At 35.3% G+C, this 19,620-nt stretch overlaps 2 protein-coding genes and 1 long non-coding RNA gene across 6 annotated transcripts in view; 1 reads left to right on the top strand and 2 right to left on the bottom strand.

Annotated features, from left to right (window-relative positions):
* LOC108000314 (uncharacterized) overlaps nt 1-19,620 on the bottom strand; it is a 252,647-nt gene that overhangs the window by 9,672 nt on the left and 223,355 nt on the right. The gene's annotated exons all lie outside the window — the stretch shown is intronic.
* Nucleotides 1,829-10,113, top strand: LOC114577877 (uncharacterized). Its single transcript, XR_009833117.1, has 4 exons — nt 1,829-2,694; nt 2,777-2,835; nt 3,466-3,548; nt 4,208-10,113. It is a non-coding gene; the product is annotated as an uncharacterized LOC114577877 (long non-coding RNA).
* LOC108000309 (homeobox protein abdominal-A homolog) overlaps nt 6,137-19,620 on the bottom strand; it is a 44,455-nt gene continuing 30,971 nt past the window's right edge. Inside the window, exon 3 of one of the 2 annotated variants that reach the window (XM_028667954.2) lies at nt 6,137-18,351. In XM_028667954.2, coding sequence (XP_028523755.1) covers nt 17,924-18,351 — 428 coding nt within the window. In that variant the 3' untranslated portion in view covers nt 6,137-17,923. The remainder of the gene's footprint in view (nt 18,352-19,620) is intronic. The other variant, XM_017060546.3, reaches the window with a different exon arrangement.

Genomic DNA, 19,620 nt, shown 5'->3' with positions numbered 1-19,620 from the left:
TCTTTTAATACGAGCTTCCTTTTTGATTCTTGCGATTTATATACATTTATATGATTTATAGATCTTTTCAGAGTTGGTATTCTTTTTATCATAAACAAGATCTACATTAAATATACATTATGTAAAATTTTTGTAATATATCACAAAGTGAAGGAATAAATTAAGAATGCAAAAAATATAGAAAATTAGCAATTTAAAGGTAATATATAATCCCCAATATCGACCCACATCTTAATTTTATTTCCATTCTCTCTCTGCTTTATCAATTGAGTTTTCAATTGCCGAGATTCTTTGGTAACTTCTGCAGCTAATCCAAAAAATTATTGACATTTCATTAAACTTTGTTTTAAAATAAATATTAATTGAATAAATATTTCTAACATTTATTTAAAAAAACGATGATGCGTATCAGTTACGATTGCAAAGTGAAATAAAAGTAATATAAGGATATTCCATACACAAAAACCTCGATACCAGTTTGCAAGAACCTCCCAACCCTTTCGAAACACATTTAAATGTATCTACTTTCCCTTTCACGATTTCTTAACGACCGCAAAGCAAACGAATATTCTCGTCTAACGTTGAAGGAATATAGCGATAATTCATTGGATCACTGTTGCTTCCTATTGCTCGTTCTGACTCCGGAATCTTATTCTCTATGGTTGGAGAACTGGCCATTGTTCCCGTGGCCGAATGAAACCTGGATCCTGGGCTATCCGCGGCTCTTTGTGTTTCCAGAGGGTCGTGGCCCCCCCTCCCCTCGTTCCCGGGGAGCAACGGCATTGGCAATCTGCGAGACTGGTGTACGCCACGCGGATGGAATATTAATTCCTCGAGTTAGGGGTTGCTGGTACACTCTCGTCCATAAATGATTGGACACACAGTTAACTATAAATTGCAGGATGAAACGAAGTTGTACGTAAACGAATTGTAATTAATATTAATTGACTTCGTAATTTTCAGAGATACGATTTAATTTGATTTTAAAAGGGGAGGGAAATATGTATGAATAAAATGTACAAGTATCGTAATAATCACGTGACGCTAGTCTATCTAAATTTCTTTTAATACGTTAAGCAGCAAGTAATAAGAATATCTTATCTTCCATCTCCAATTATCATTAAATTATTCCCCCCTATTTAATATCTTCAACATCTTTAAGAAATACCAAAGATAGCACGAAAATACCAAGCATAGCTCCAATCGTCATGAATATTTTCCTTTTTTTAAATTCCGTAAGACTGTACATCATATTACGATCCATGACTTGATTAACTTGATTCAATTAATCAGGAATAAATTGTGCAAAATTTAAATAAAAATAATTCAATAAATTAAAACTGATACATTATACACATGTTATCATCTTGCGCTTAAAATTATCGCTTAAAATTAGTCGGACTTATGGACGAGAGTGTACGTGCGTGTACCCGATGTGTACATCCTACGACAGCGCTAAAATATATATGCTCCAGGCGTGCGAGTCTTCCATCCCGTTTTTCCTTCCCTTAGTTATCGGTTTCGTCGGCCGGAAAGAAGAAAACTGACGGCCAGTCGGGTGACAAGGAGGTGAAAGATGGCAGGGATCGGGAAGAGGAAGCACGAGGTGAACGGGGAAGGGGAAGTGCGAGATCCCTCGGGCGACGTTCAACCGAAACGAATAAAAATGAATAAGAGCGACGACTGGACGACTCTCGAATCCAACGAATTACGTATCGCGTGTACGCGACTTTTTCGCCCTCTCGAGGAACTTCACGGACGATCCAAGATGGAGAACGATCCGTGGCGCTCCTTTTACGGGACGGTAGTTACGTTGGTAACCGTTGGAGGGCGTGGCTCGATTACTGTAAACGGCGCTGTTTCGAGGATTGCATTCGAGAAATCGGTGGCCAACGTTCACTGCGCTCGTTACGCAAAATGAGGGACGAAGGTGGTACTTTGTAGTGTGGCGAAGGCGTAGATTAAAAGCGACAGTTCGAAAGCTAATATGGTAGTGGTAGATTAAATGTTTGTGTGACAGTTGAGAAGCCGGGCAGTCGGGTTGTTGTAGATTAATAGTTTCGTGCGCGATTGTTCAGAAGGTAAATACAATGGTATGTGGTCGGGTTGCTCAATACAAGGCGCCTTGGTAAGATCGGAGATATAGTAAATCAAAGAACGTGGCTATCCTCTGGTTACTTATCTGGAATGGATTTATTCGCTATTGTCAGCTCAAGATTGCTCGACGAGATATCTGGATGGTGGAAATTTTATGTCAGCCTCGTGTGGTGATTTAACGTCTGGAAAGACAGATGAAGGAATTGGAAGAAGGTCAATTTCATTGTCCAATTAATCAGTGTGATATTATAACCAAGTCTGAGAATTGAGTCTGAGAATTTTTTCTTTTTCCAATTATCAGAAGTATGATTTTTGATAAAAAAAAAAAAAGAAAAAGAAAATTGATATTAATTTTCGTTTAGAGATTGAAATGTTATTTGATCGAAGATATTTATTAGATGGTATTAAATCTGTGCAAAATGGGCTCTATGACAGGGCTCTTATATTCCATCGTAACGCGGATGGAACGTCGTCTTGTCCTTTTCTGTGGGATTGCATATGTAAGAGCTTTCACGTTATCCCTTGGGGAGAAACTTGGAGGGATTTGGACCGAGGGTCTTTTTCTATGATTTTCTTTTTACCCATCCATTGATATCGGTAAACATTCTATTATTCGACATGAATCACTGTAACTTATGCTACACGCCGCTTAAACGAATTTCAATATATTAAATTGCAGGGGGATAATCATAAAAAATTCATAAACTGCAATAATAATTTCCACGGATAAAAACATAGGTAATACTTATTTTTACAAATTATTTTCACGTATTATTTTCCATTGTTTTAATCCATGAAATAAAATTAACATAAATTATTAAATTAATACTCTTAACTTTTCTTTAAATGGCCAAAAAATTTGAACGAAATTTTCGTGAATTGCAAATTTTATTAATTCAGCCGTTCCTTTAATTACCCTTAATTACCATCCGTTCGTTAAATAGTCTTTTTCATCCGGCAGGATCCAAGAATTTATACTCGAAATCCAGCCAATTCTGTAAATCCACGTGATATAAGACGCTCGATATATCCGCGCGATAAGGGTGGGTGTCAACGCGTGTTCGTTTCACTTGGTATACACAGTGTTGAAAAAGTAGATAGAAAATTTAAAATTTCAACGCTAAAATTTGATACGCAAAAAATTAAATCAATCTGTTTTATTTTAAAAGTTGCACGAGAACGATTTAATTTTTCGCTAAACGAGACGAGACAGTTGCATTTCACGAAACCTTGGTCCGATTTTATTTAAAATTAAATAAAAAAAAAGTAAAAATAAATTGTTTAAGAATAGAAAAATAAATTTGGACGTTTTTTTCGTACTTGTTTCGATCTCTCGAGATATTCCTTAAGCATTTCGTGGTTTTCCAGTTCGTTCGAGCACCCTGTATATACTCAAAGGTTGGTACGCCTGCAGAACATGGGATACACTGTTGACGAGATACGGATAATTGGTAATGGGAAATTATATCCAGCGATAAGTGAACGCGAGTCTCTTTGCCTCGCAAAGATAATGAGCGCGCGTTTCACGCATTCCGCGGAACCTGTTCGTGGAAAATTATAATTCGAAACGATTTTCGTAGTTTCCATGTAATTTCCTAAGATTTTTATTGTATTTGTTTCTCTCTGCTACGTAGAATAAATCGGTTTTACTCGAGTTAAGAACGATACCATTTCGTTGAAATAATCAATATTTCACGTTTACCGAGGCAATAAAATGAAATTGCTAGGAATGTAGTTTAGAATCTATTATTTCTTTTTTCAATGAGTGAAAAAAAATTCGCATAGTTATACATGGTTTAATGCTCGATATTCTTAATGATTTTAGAGAAATTGAATTCTTACAAAATTTCTTCTTTCTGACTTTCATCGATAAACACTCACGAACGATTTATTAAATATACTTTAATTCTAAACGAGAATTGAATTTCCTTCCAGTTCACTGCTATTGAAGATATGTCTACTTACATTTCATCTTCGATAAAAATCAAAAAAAAAAAAAATTCTGCTTCGATGACATAACCTTCTTTTTTTTTAGAAATATAATTTGATATTCTAAATATAAAATAATTTGTCTTTTACGAAGAATCACCTTTAATTTTCTTCTTTTCAGACAAAGTTTCAAATATATATAAGCAAGGATTTACAAGAAACATTGGTCCACAATAATCGACCTTCCATTCTTCACACAATTGGCGAACCGTGACGACGACAAAAATGTTTACACGCAATTATTCGGCATTTACGAGTGGTTCATCGCCGATACTCGAAGGCCGTAAATTTGTCGAACCGTTGCACCACGTTATACACCGTGCTGTACACGGTAATTTTACGGTTGTTCTCGTCCATTCGCCGTTTTTTAACGACACCAGAACAATCCTTCGTCGAAGACCCCCAAAGATCTATTCTGCACCGGGAACCCATCAGTTCAAACTCTCTTCATGATGCAAAAAAAAAAAAGAGAGAGAGAGAGAGATCCAAAAGTTACACGCTAGTGCTATTGTTTCGACGTTTCTACCACGAAAACGAAATTGCACGGTAGTATCTGCTTTGTATCGCAACCTATCGCGTTCGACGGTTTGGCTCGAATCGCTTTATATTACGTTTTATGGAAACCTTTTAACGTGATCAGAAAATAAGCTTGGAAGAAATAGAAGCGTGGAAACTGTTTGTAATCCTCGTGGATTGCGGCCGAGCATCCGTGGAAATATGCAAATATCCAAATCGATTTTGTCCAAATTGTTTCTCATAATTGTTGGAATTCTGAAATTCTGTTATTAATTTGGATTAAATGCGAGTGATGATATATCGATAAATTAAGTATGCATATTTATTTTCAATAAAAAAAGTAAATTTAAAATTTTAATTTAATTAAAAAAAAAATTATCTTACGGTTCAAAATTTAATAAACAAAAATTTTCTCCAAATGATAAATATAAAAAGAATCTAAAAAAATGTTAATTGCTTTATCGACGTGAATTTTTCAAAATAAAGAGTCTACAAATTCCCAGATCGAACAACGGAGGTCGAACAATGGACACCGGGATTGTAAGGCAAATGGGTGAGTAGCGCATCGGAGGAGGACTTGGGGAACCATGGCGCATAAAGCGATATGGTTATTTCGGAATATCTGCAGCCATACGCGACCACTCAATGCTTCCATTTCAATGTTTCGCCCCTCCAAGCGTAAAAGTGGCGAAAATACGACGAGATGGGGTGAGTTTTGCGAGGGTTGCGACCGAAGAGTCCCCGGCTATAATACCCCAGCGGCTGGAAACGGGCAATCGAGACGTAACTTCGATACTCTCGGAATTAGTCCCATAGAATCGACAGAAATCACGATATTTCGCTACCTTTCGCTCGAAAATGCCGAATAATATTTCACAATGCGACGAATATGTGGAATGAACTTGCTTGAATTATTACACGCGTGTATAATAATTATTTCTTTCCCGTGTTATTTGTGATTCAAAGTATGTACATACGTATATGTTGTGAAAGAAGAGATACCTTTATGTTTCGTTGTCATTTTTTGAAATTATGTCGATTATTAGTTTCTTAATATTATAAATGCTGTTTGACATCTTAATAATGCGCATTTGAATAAATAATGCAATAATGTAAAAGTGTTATAAAAAATATTATCGAAAAAGCATGCATTTGTAAAGCAACTGGAAGAGGTTATATTTATACATAATATTCCACATATAACTGAAAAAATCGAATATACCGTTGAACTCTATCTCAGATCTATGTAACGATTATTGTCAGACTTGTTCAGTATTGGCTATCCTCCATCACTTTAAGCGAAAGTGGGGAGGTTTCACGTTATGTCATGAACTAAGAATGAAGGAAGTGGAATAAACGCGATAGCTAAACGTGGCTACTAATTCATCTTATAATATCTTACATAAAAATTATTTGAAAATAAAATGATGTGATATTTTTAAAGGAGTTGTCGTTGGAATTGAAAAATGTTTCAAAGAGGGGACTTTGGGAGCCATAGGAAGATGCTTTGTGACCAGTAATCTGATGCATCCTATTAATTTACTATACGCTTTTATTTCGTTTGTATATCATAGATATAGCTTATGAGTATAATTCTACATCAAGTTTCGAAAATGGATACATTTACATTCATTGTCAATGGATTACCTTTTCGCTTGTCAATCGTCATCGTCAATCGCCACCCTCGTCGTCGTCGTCACCATCTTATTTATTTAATTTTTTTTTTTTTTCATCGTTACGGCATAATACTAATTCTTGAAATAGACATGAGACTCCATTATTCCTTTTACTTTTATTACTCTTAACGTGGTAAGGTAGGTATTGAAGGACAGCTACGCTCTCTTATCGTTCTAGCATTACATTAATTAGGTATCATCCAGCGGCATGCGAGGATCCGCAGTTTATCGATCGATCGATCGATCAACAAGATCGATTAATTACGATCCATCGATTGCCGCAGATTCTCGCTCACTGAGCAACGTTAACGTTACGTAGTATTAATATTTACATCGAAGAAACTCTTGAAGTAATACACGGCTTTTCATTCATTTTTTTAAACGTAGGTACAGCAAGACGATAATTATAAGACCTAAATTCTCAGTTCTGATATTTTTTTTTTTTTCCTATATTGTTTTTTCTTTTTCCTTTTTTACGCTCGAATGAATGGTACATGAATGTATGTATACGTTACGTATGTGAGTTGCACGTAGTATTGGTACGTATGTATTCTCTGTGTTATATGCGTTTGCGGAGACATTTGAGAGTGCGTGCGCATGGTTATTTTGACGAATGGTTCACGAGTAGGATTATAACAGTGCCGTGAGAAAAAACTGTTCTACAAAAAAGAGAAAAAAGAGAAGAAAAAAAGAAACGAGGAACAATGGCTTCCGTTTTTGCGCAAGAAAAACAATAACGATCACAGTACGTCGCGTCGAAGCATCGAACACTCGATATAGAGAAAAATATCATTTTTCCACTCTGTCGTGGCGACTCGAGAGCAAATGAATATGCGACATGTGCACAAAACCCGGCTACGTGGCTCTTTTATTTATTTATTTCTTTATTTATTTATTTTTTTTTTCAATTTTTCGGCTCGTCGTCAACTTATATCCTAAGAATAACCACGATTCGCGTACAATTGTTATTAATTATCGAAACGATAAACAATATATTTTAAGTAACCGCGAAACGGCGCAGAACAATAATATAATCGATAAAATATATCCATGTAGGGACGAAGTTCGAGAATTGCACGATCGTTTTTACTGGGAGGAGAGGTAAAAGTGGAGGGAGTGGAAATTCTCGCGCAACGCGAAAACGCGCGAATGGGGATGAGACAGGCCACCCCCTCCTCTCTGGTCGAACGTGAAATTCTCGAGGCATCATCGACCCGCTAAGAAACTAACCGGCAGGATACACACAGTGCTATACACTCGCGAAATGTAAAACTATAATAGAAAAAAAAAAAAAAAAAAGGATTTGTAAAAATAACAATATTCAACGCATGAGCGAAAGATGAGAGCTGCCAATAAAAGATACGACACTTAGAATATAGACCAGCGATCCTTAACCTCAATCTGGTTAATACAGGGTCTAGGAATGACGATAATATTCCGTAGAGAGTAAAAAAATTCATTAATAGTTGATAATTTGATTGAAAAATTTTCTTATTTTTTTTTTTATGACAGAAATAATAAATTCTTGATTTAAATCTCGACCCTGTATCCCGTATTAATTGTGGTTCAATTCATTTTTCAAATTAAAATTTGATTTATTGTTCGATTATCGTAATGAATTTTGAAGAACAATTAATTTGAGTTGAGGATTTAAAACTTTAAAACTTTAAGAAACGGTGATGTAGATTTATAAATATAAATTTTCAGAATCAGTTACAAACAATCATGTTTTATATTTTCGTCGAATTTTTTAATTTTAGAAAAGAACAGTTTACAGCTGATTCCAAATCTAAGTGCGTAATCGTATTGCGTAACACACGCAAATCGATCGTAAAATTCTCTAACGAACACAATCAAAAGAGAAGTGTATATAGAAATAATATATTACAATATATTTTTTTCATTCAAAAGTCATTCTTACTTCTTCTTTCTTTTTTCTCTTTTTCTTTTTTTTTTTTTTCCTCTCCTTTTTTTTCGAAAGACGATCGAATCGTTTCGTATACCATCATCATATATTTTTATGGCACGGATGTTTTTTTTCTGTGACGATCGATCGATCTGATTACAAAACAGAATCATCGTCTTTCGGAATTGTAATATTTTTAAAAATATCTGTACATAATCTCAAAATCGTACAAAAAGAGATAATCGTATCACAAATATGAAAAGGAAAAAGAGAAAAAAAAGAGAAGAAGACAAAACTCATCAATTTCTCCCCTCTCTCTCTCTCTCTCTCTCTCTCTCTCTCTCTCTCTCTTTCTCTCTTACTCTTTTATTTCGCATTTAACAAAAACAAAACTACGAAAAAACGTGTAAAATAAACAGCTCATAAATAAACAATTAGGTAAAAAAAAAAAGAAAATATAACAAATTATTCTTTAGTTTTTTCTCTCTCTCTCTCTCTCTCTTGTTTTTGCGCAATTTTAATTCGATCCTATGTTCCCGTCAAACGTTTTAAATTCAATCTTCTTTTTCCTTCATTTTTCATCACCAATTGGTACGCGCATATTTTAAGAATAATTAATTAATAAATTTCGATTTTTGTCAAATTTGCCACGTTTGCTTACGCATACACATTAGTACGGCACGATTCACGCGATATTTTCTTTCATTCCATCTTTTTCGCTTGCACGCTTTCCACTAATTATTCTCTCTCTCCCTCTTATGCATACATAAGTCGTCCTCTAGACGAAGGACATTCACTCTTTCGTTCTCTCTCTCTCTCTCTCTCTCTCTCTCTCTCTCTCTCTCTCTCTCTTTCTCTCTCTCGTTCCTTCGTACATGCCAAAACGCTGACATCGTTTCGACCAATGCTCGAGCCACACTCCAGTGTTTCCGTTTCACACACAATTTCCTTAATTCGGATTAGAGAAGTGTTCACACGTACGCGCGTGCGCACGCATCTTCCATTTTGATTTCTTTTTTCTTTTGACATTCTCGAGAACATCGCGCGACACGCACGTAAATATTCCTTTCCTTTTGCAGGTTTTATCAAACGATGAATCGTGGTTTATATATATATATATATATATATATACATATATATATATATATATATTTTTTTTTTATGCTTCTTTTTACGCGAATTTGGCAAGTCGGGCAAAAATTGTACTACTACACAGCGGATGCTTTTTTTTGTTGTTCACGTTGTTCATGTTGTTATGTTTCTTTTCCTTTTTTTTCCCTCGTGTTTCTGACATAACCTATATCTATATACGTATATATATATACGTATATATATATATATATATGTATATATATATATATACGTATATATATATGCATATGTATAGACCTAATCGATATAGTTTAATTCAATATAATACATCTATATAATAATGGTAAGATAGAGCGAGTAAATCGATTGGATGTCGATGAGGAGGAGAAAATGATCTGGGATGACAAAGATGGGAGGGATGGGGATAAGGATGCGAATATGAAAGAGAACAAGGAAGCGTTTATGAATGTTATTATGATATGATTACGCGTCAATTATTTTGGAATAATATTCTATAACAACGTAGATGTTCATTAGGTTGTTTAAAAAGATAAGCCGAGAGAAAGCTTCGTATGTGGACGGCGCCCGCACAGTTTTTTTTTTTTTTTCTATTCTAAAAAAAATTTCTCGACTTACACGCTGATCCTTCCCGATTTCTTACCCGAATGATTTGGGAACGCGAGACACGTTCATCTGCGATGTGCTACGCTTTTTATCCAATCTCAATAAAATTAACGTCAATTTCTGTAACAGGCGATTCCGATAGACACTGGGTGTCGTAAGGGAACATAAAAGTATTCGATAACGAAACTTAAAAAAAAAAAAAAAAAAGAAAAATATACATATATAATAATAATAATAATAATATTAATAATATTAATAATAATAATAATAATAATAATAATAATATGGACAATCAACATAGATGCTTACAAAACGAGAAAACAACGGAAACGATGCAACGCGAACAACTTGCAACATGTAACATGGAACACGTTAAAATTGTCAACGAAAACTTTATTAATGAGATTATAACTAGAAACAACAAGAGAACGGCGCACGCAGATGAGGCGCATCTTTATTAAGATAATCATTTGAGAATAAACGAGCAACGATTTAAAGAGAAATGAGTAAAATGAAGTGGATGGAACCACAATAGAAAAAGAGGAAACGCATAGGTTCCCAAATCGTTCGTTCGTTTACACCCGACACATTGGCTTTCTCAAGAAAATGATAAACTCGTCTGAATTACACGTTACATCCAACTACGAGTTCTTTTCTCTGTTTTTTTCTTTCTTCGTTTTTTTTTTCCTCTCCCCCTTCCGATTTCGAACTGCAATCATTAACGATTAAAGACTTAATACATTACGTATGTATATAATCGCTACAAATCTCACCATTGCATTTACTGTACAAACTTCTAATTTAATAATGATAATTAATTATATTTAGTACGCGTTACGTATATCCCTAATTTGTCGGACGTATCGGCGCCGCCACTTCTGCTAACCCGTTTTCTGGCCGGCCGTGTCACTTTAAAGTCGTTTTAAAAAACATCCGTTTTGAAAAACAGACTTTGTACGCGAACACTTGTAACATTCAAAATAAAAGCTACGTTATATAATAATAAAAATAATAAAAATAGTGTCGACGAATAATATTATCAATAATCAATAATCAATAATAATAATAATAATATTAATAATAATAATAATAATAATAATTCGTAAATAGAGTCACGTGTAAAGCTTTTCTACAAATAGTTACATCGATTCTAGGGACTTTTTTCCATCGGTAAAAAAAATTTCTCTCTCATTTCTATTAAATTTCTTCAGTTCCCTTTTTTCTTTCATTTCTTTTCATACAACATTTTTTTCTCTTTTTTTCTTTTTTTTTTTTTTTTTTTTACGTATACATTGAGCCGAAAAAAGATTCAGGCGCGAACGTGCACCTTCCTTTTTCCCTTTCCGTTCAAACTGCCGACAGGAGAACAGAAAAAAAAAAATGGCAGCACACGAAATGCATCACGAATAATTGCGCATGCCCAGATCGCGGCCGCTTGCGATTATCTCTATCTCGTTAAATTCCGTAACTAAGATATTATATGGACCGGAACCGATATACGACTTGTGCATGCATCGACATTTTTTCTCGCACAATTTTTTTTCTCTTTTGCTTTTCAATTGCTAAACCCACGCGCGCCGATTCTCCCTACTCCGAAGAAGATACAGTCGTGTCACTAGAAGTCGCAATAATATCGTGTTATTCGTACATACACGCGGCGAACGTGTAAGGAGACACATACCTGACAAATTCAAATTGTAAGCACGTTAGACGCAAAAACGTTAGAGTAGAAACGAGGATTGCAAACAGAAACGGATTTTCAAAGAAATGAAACATTTATCACGCGGAAGCAAGTACGATACGTTTTTTAATTCCTTCGAAGGATATCGAGAATTTAAACGTTCATCGCAAGTCACGATTTTTCATAGGAAATAGAGCAATGCCCGCAGATTGTATATATGACCGAATCTATATATTTATTCAATGAGATAATTTTTAATAAAATCCTCAAGTGTATATATATTATTAGTTATAAACTCACGGTTCAGGAATAATCGTGAGCTAACTAAGGACTCGAAATTCTAACTTTACTTTATTTTTGAGACGATCGTCGTTAAAAAATGACAGCCAACGAAAAACGAAGAGGGATTCAGAGTCAAACCATTTAAAGAAATTTATGATGTACTGAAATTATTCGCTTCACTGAATCCAAGGAAGACCTTGGAAATGGAGAGGCTGTCGAGGCATATATCTACAAAAAAGCTCGAGAATATAACGAATAAATGGATGCAGGTGTCTGAAATAACAATAATAATAAAGATAAGTTTCCAAAATTTATAAAATTTAGCAAAGATAAAAATGATCGTTAAAACGAGCAGTACTTAGAAAACGAAGAATAAATGGGTGCAGGTGGCTGAAATAATAATAACAATAAGGATCAGTTTCAAAATTTGGTAGAGATAACAACAAATGTTGAAGCGAGCATTACTTGGAAAACGAATATATATAGAGCAGGTGGCTGAAATAATAATAACAATAAAGATTAGTTTCAAAATTTGATGAGAACAGCAATGGGCATTAAAAACAACATTACTTAGAAAATGAATAGATAGTTAAGAAATAATAATGAGAATAAGGATCGTTTTACTTTCAAAATTTGCTGAAGTATAGAATAACAACGAACGGTTAAAGCATTAAGACATTTAAAAAAAGAATAATAAAGATAAGCAAGAAAATAAAGAAAGAAATTAACGATTTAAGCATCCAAGCAAACGAAATTCAAAGTTTCTAGAACCATAAAAAAGTATGGTTCTAGACACGTGTCTTTCAACGGTCATCGTCGTCGTCATCGTCATCGTCATCGTCGTAGCTGTCGTCGGTTGCATTCGTTAAACTGCGTTACTAATTGTAATTTCTCGACAACTATACAATGTAATCGTATTTTCTGTTCCTCTTAAACGTTTAATTTCTTTTCAACTAAATCATATATCTTATTATTGTATATTTTACGCACATATTATATTTTTATTAATTCTACGCCGTTCGCGTAAACTAATATTTTTTTTATTCTTTCTTCGTTTTCATCTATCCTGTTCGTCACGTGTCAAAACACGTCATTACGGTATGCAGAGGTATATAACATTTTGCTATATGTGGAAGTGTGGAAGTTGAGGAAGATGGTGAAGGAATTGAAGGGGGCAAGAAGGGAGAGATGGAGATAATTTACATGAGTTAGATCTCGTGCATAAACTCGCATGCTCAGCTTAATCGTTACTTTTTTTTTTTTATGTACGGCGATATTTATGTATAATAGTATTTTAGGTAATTAGCAGTATATTATTAATATGAATACGGTTTATTCATTCATTCTCTTTTTCTATCATTCTTCCTTTTTTTCTATTTCTCTTTCGCACAATATTAATTTTCTTTAAATTTTTCTCTAAAAACGATGCAATTTCACCTTGATTACGGACGTCTATTTATTTTCTTTTCTTTTTTTTTTTTTTCGCTATTTAATAGTAGTTGCTCTAGCCGGTCTAAAAATTTTTCCTTTCCTCCCTTCGATTTAATAAAGTCTTATTTTTTTTCTTTCTTATTATTTATATCTTTTTTTTTTTCGTAAATTTTTTTTCCTCATTTCGTTTTTTTCTATTAATTGTTTGCTTTATAATGTGACTTTTACAATTACGTACATTATACGTATTCTAAGTTTAATTTTTTTTTTTTTCCTTTCTCCACGATACAATTATCAAAATTTTTTTCTGTTTGTTTCTGCTTGTCCTTAGAGTACAACAGATTTTCTTTTCCAATTGTTCATATATATATGCATATATATATATATATATATTTTTATATAATATACTCGTTATTTTTAATAATATATAATACGGTACTGTGTACTATGATTTTACATCGTAAATAGATAATCATTCAACGATTCGTACAATAGATTCCTTGCCTTCCTGCGTCAAGAAAGCAAATCTATGATTTTTCTCTTGTTCTCGAATTACGTATATGCGTTTTTATCGATATTTCGACGATTCATTGCACTTTAATATTCATACGGTTTGCTCGAATAAACGTCTTAACAATAAACAATTCTTCAATTTTGATAAAACTTAACGATTCGCGCTAAAAATCGCGATACAACAAAAAAGAAACAAAAAAGAGAATATTCAACAAAAACATCAAATCACGTAATTCGATGTATTTTTCAACGAGGAAAATTTGAAAAATCCATTCTCTCTTTGAACAGAGAGATCAAATGACACATAGACGCATAGATATATAAAATATATATTCACGATAACTTTGAAAAACCAATCATCATTTGAATCGTTTGAAAAGACAGAGGAATATTTTGTACGAATCGTATTTAATGGGGAAGAGAAAAAAATAATTAGGTAATAATTTATATTATCTGAAGTCCTGTAATTTTTCTCTCGATTTTTCTTGCTAGAGTCCTCTTTTTTTTTTTTTTTCATTATGAATTCTACGTAAGTAAATAGCAATAACGGTTTCTATATCTATAGAAAAAAGTCTACCCTGACACCAAATTACGTATTTAATGTACTAAGAGTGAGATACTCATCCAGTGTGTCTTTGTAAACATTTTTGCATCACGTTTAAAAGTTCGTTCTCTCTCTCGTGTGTACTTTTATTTGTTTTCTTTCTTTTTTCCACTCTCCCAAACTCTTTTCCTTTCTTCTTTTTCTTTTTTTTTTACGATTGATTACTTGTGCGTTCGAATTGTGATTTGCGAAAAGACGTCGTTGTCCCGTGATAATTGGACGAAAATATGGCAAAGAGAAGACGAAAACAAAAAAAATTTGTTCAACAATCTCGATGCTCGACGCTCAACACGGCATCGATATAATTATGTAACACTACGTAAAATTAACATGGAAAAATTTACAAGAATTAACACCTTACCGCGAATAATATTTATAAAAAAGAAGAAAAAAATACGAAAGGAAGAAAGACAAAAGAAATATAGATGAAAAATTAGATTTCTGTTGAAAAGAACAGAGAACGATCATAGATCGTTATTTTCACGAGACGAGAATTAAAGGACAAAATATTCTCGCGATAACGATACGATAAATTATCTTAGATAATATGGAAAACGTGCTACTTTTATACAAATTATCTTGTATTAGTAAAAGCCTTTAGCGATACCTTTGCGAGATATCCTCTGAGATCTAACTGAAACGATAAAATGAATGTGGATGTGCTCATCGACGAATCAAATCCCCGAAACCGATAATATTACCTGAAACGATTTCAATTTTCAACTCGAAACACTCGCGCCAATCACGTAATATCACGAACCATGTCTCGATCGAAGAAATACGCGGAGAATTATCCCGCTTCTTGCTTTATATCACGATTATAAGTCTTTTCACACACATTCTAAAAGAGTATATTCACTTGTTTCTTTTGCACACACTGTAGTCATCACTGTGTAATCACTATTATTCGTATTCGTATCAAAACAGAGAAAATGATATATCGATACGCGAAGTTGTTAAGAGGTTAAGTATCCATGACAGAAATAAGCAAGCAACGCTTGATGAAACGCCCTCTGTACGGTATATGTGTATTTATTCATTGTAAGCTCACGGCTCGGTATCACGGCACACAACAGCTATAGATGTGAAATTCGATCCTCTAACGGCTACGAAGGTCGCAAGAAAATGCCAGTTGATAAAAGACAAAAAGAGATCGAAAACCCAAACATTTTGAAAATATTTATGCTCGGTATGATATTACTTGCTTCATCGGCTTTCTCCCCAGTAGTGGAAATAAGAGTTATCGAGTCGTATTGGCAAGAAAGTTTCGAGTATATAACGAATAAATATTGTATCGTATCATTTCTTTGAGATGGCTTTTTGTAAAAAAAAATTATCGATCAGTATTCGTGTCTTCTATGAAATTTTAGTTAGCGATACGTGTAATGGTGATTTCACGCAAAAGAAACAAATGGACAATATACACACTTTATTCGTGCTTGTTAACTCGAGGACGCCTCATCGCTCGTCTGTTAAATTTCTTCGTAAAAAAATAAATTTCCGCGCTTCGGCGTTCCTCCTAAATAATACTTCGTATTAATCAAGAGGAATCAACAATAATTCGATTCCAGAGGAAGAGATAATTTATTCTTAAAATATAATTACCAACCGGAGCAACGACGCATATTACGTTAATTTCCAAACGTTTCGTGAAAGAACATGGGCGATCCGGGTCAGAGAAACGTACACATATAAAAAAAAAGAAAATTAAAAAGAAAAATAAAAATCGTAAAAATAAAATAAAACATTCGCAACGAGTTGGAACGATTAAAGGATATTTACGTCGGCAAATACAGATCTCGAATTACGTCAGAAATGATAGAAGTATTTATCGGTAGCCGATATTAATTTGCCTAATTACGACACGAAGTTTCGAAGAGGCAATCGCGAGTGTAAACCATGGTTAATTGAGTCTGGAAAAGGAGCTTGGCAAAATGGCATCGATTTGTATCACTAAATTCCTCTCTCAAGGAAAATCGAAGTCGGCACGAAATTGCTCGTGAGCATACTCTTTAATGCATGCGCCACTGATTTCGTTACAATCGGGTAAAAGTATCCGAAGCCGGCTTTCAGCAATCGTTCGAAAAATACGTTCCATCGTGTTTCAACGAGAAGAGTCGAGAATTCTTACGATCTTTTTTCGAGCGAGACTAATCGTAACGCGAATCGTGTTATCGGTTCGTCCTTAAAGAACGAGCTATCGAACCTTCCTGCAAAATCGTGAGATTAGATCTGCAACCTCGTATCGACGAGAAACTATTCTTCGATCGAACTATTTTGATATTTCGAAAAAAAATTTCACCAATAAGATAAACCTTTCGATGTACATAAGGAATAGTATAAAAGTGGCGTGACGGATAAAGAAGATGGAATAACAGATCGGAATTGAAACAGTGAAGTATATATACGGAAGATCAAGCCCATCATCGTCCATGTTCCTCAAAATGGCGGAGAGCAACGAGTTTCGTGTCCTCTTTTTTCCTCCTTTTTTCGATCATTCACCGCAATTACACGAATTCTTCGACAGCCTCGTTTAATTATTCCCCACCACTACGGTCTCTTCTCCGTTGATATTAATCGATCGTCTCATCGACGCTGGCGTACACGAGTCTCACATGTACGGTACAGTGGTGTTGATCCTTCGGTTTCTCCTTCGGTTCGAGTTAATTCCAGTTCTCGCCTAGCTCCCGCGATCGTTGGCTCTTCGTATATGGCAGTTATCACGCCAACTTAATCATCCCCGCTGTTCATCGCTCGGCAATCGCGATGACTCGTCGCGCAGCGCGCTCCATTAAACAATTATTACATTATACGCTCTAGGAATCAGTCACAGGCTAGGTCCTTCCTTTTGGCCCAGCCAAATAAGTACGTAGTGTATAATTTTTTTCTTCTTGAGGGTGTGCTTTTTCTACACGCTCTTCTCTACGATCAACTTCTTCTTCGGTTGTGTATCTCCATCTCCTTTCTTCCTTCACAAAAAAACAAAAGAGACAGACAACTTCAAACATCGTCGCGCGTCTTTCTCGGTTCCCTCTCTTTTTTTCCTTCCACATTTTCTGCCTCTTATCGACATCAAGTCTCTCGTTGTTAGACACAATGGCGTACGGTGCGCATCGTCGTCGTTGTCGCGTCCCCAAAGTCGTGTTCCGTAAAACCTTCCTTCCCAAAATCGTCCTTTTGTTTCTTCCGCTTTTTCCCCTCACTTGATATAAAAAAAAACAAGAGAACAGAGATCACTCGACGAGATCCTCCTACGCAAGAAGAACACCTTTCGAGGAGCAGGAGGAAGAAGAGCACGGACAATTCTCAGGCGTCTTCGTCGGTTCGCGCGGGAAGAGTAAGAAGAGGGCGCCGCGTTCGGGCTTGGAGTTGCGGTTAGTTCACTTCTAAGGTCCTCTACACATTTCGACCGACCTCTCTTACCGGCTACGTCGCTTCGATGTCTGCGTCTAGGCTGCGTCCAGTCTCTTGTTTCTTCTTTAAAAGAAAGACAACCGGCCTAGCAAAGTTTCCTATGTGGGCACTTTACTGACCGCCTTCAGAAGATCACTCTGTGTCTTGTCGAGACCGCTTACGTGGTGCTGCTGCTGATGCTGCAGGGCCGCATTCTGCTGCTCCTGCTGCATCTTGGCCTGCTTTTCCGCCTGCTGCTTCTTCATCATTTCCTGCTCCTCGCGTTCCCGCCTTGCCTGCTCGTTGATTTCTTTCACCGCCCTCAATTCTTTCTTCAGCTTCATCCGCCGATTTTGAAACCAGATCTTGATCTGTCGTTCCGTCAGGCAGAGAGCGTGCGCGATTTCTATTCGCCGCCGTCGCGTCAGGTAGTGGTTGTAGTGGAATTCCTTCTCGAGCTCGAGGGTCTGGAACCGTGTGTACGTCTGCCGACCCCTGCGCCTCGGGCACCCGTTCGGTCCTGGAAATGTCAGAAACGCAGATTTGCCTAGGTTAGTTTTTTCATGCAGGACGATTTGACTTTTCAACCCTTTGCACTACCACAGTCAACCCTCTATGCTTACCTCTCGTCGTAGAAGATAGTCAGTGACTCGTGAAAGTATTTATACATTGCTATAATTTTTACAAATGTGTATGTAATTTATATAATCGTTAACTGATAATTCTTACGTATATTTTTGGACTTATTTCAAATTTTTTACAATGTTAAAATACTTTCATTAGTCGCTACAGATAAAATGTGATAATCAAATAAAATGATCGACTTTGATCGAGAAGAATTTGGAAAAAAATAAGTTGACTGTTGGCTTAGTGTAATAAGCGCTTAAGAGGTGCAAAGGGTTGGTTGAATAAATAATATTGAATCAGCTATACGTTTCCAAATAAAAGTTTGACTTCGCTGATGCAGAGGAGTTCGATTATGAAGACGAATTTCATTGTCGATCCATTCTTATTGAGGATTAATTTTATAAATCGATGAATATAAGAAGAAAAGAGCCCGATTATAAACGACGTTTTCTTCGTTATGTAAAATTCAATTTTTTTTTCCGTGGAACAATCCACGTTTCGCTTGTCCACTCACAAATCTTAACTCTCTCCACGCTTTCTCTTCTCAGGGAAAAAAGCACTACTTTCGATTTATTGCAGGGGTTGAACGAGATAAAAAAAAAAAAAAAAGGAAGAGTAAAAAATAGAAAGTTTAGAAAAAGTTTCTCACGTCTATTGTCATGAGAAAAAAAGGAAGAAAGAAAAATTGAACCCTTTTCGTGAAATACCTTTTCGACCAACTTTCTCCAGACCTGGAAAGTCAAAGTCGTAAAACGGGGCACACGCAGGACACAGTTGAATTTTTTATGGTGTTTAGGTAACTATCGAACTGCATGTCCACGCGCTAACCAGGTAAAAAGACTGGGGCGATGCTCCGGCTCGTGCCCGAGTAACCTTAACCTTGCTTTTCAAAATCATCTCAACTATTTCGTCTCATTCTTATCAACGAAACCATACGAATGCGAGTATATACTTTTTCTAAGAGAAAAAGTCGAATACGAATTCAAATTTTATATAAATTAATCACGTCGAATTACCAAGCATCGAAGCATCGAATTACGAAAGTGACCGACTTCACGCTGATCGTTTCGTTAAGGAGTGGGGATAACGAGTTACAAAGCCACTCGAATATTTCCGCTGAAGTAATCGCAAACTTGACTTTTTACCCGTCTTCCCTGAAACTTTTTCACTTTCCACTCCGGGTTAAGTA

Source organism: Apis cerana, linkage group LG16, assembly GCF_029169275.1.
Source record: "Apis cerana isolate GH-2021 linkage group LG16, AcerK_1.0, whole genome shotgun sequence".
Lineage (NCBI taxonomy): Eukaryota > Metazoa > Arthropoda > Insecta > Hymenoptera > Apidae > Apis > Apis cerana.
This window is presented reverse-complemented; position numbering and strand designations above follow the sequence as displayed.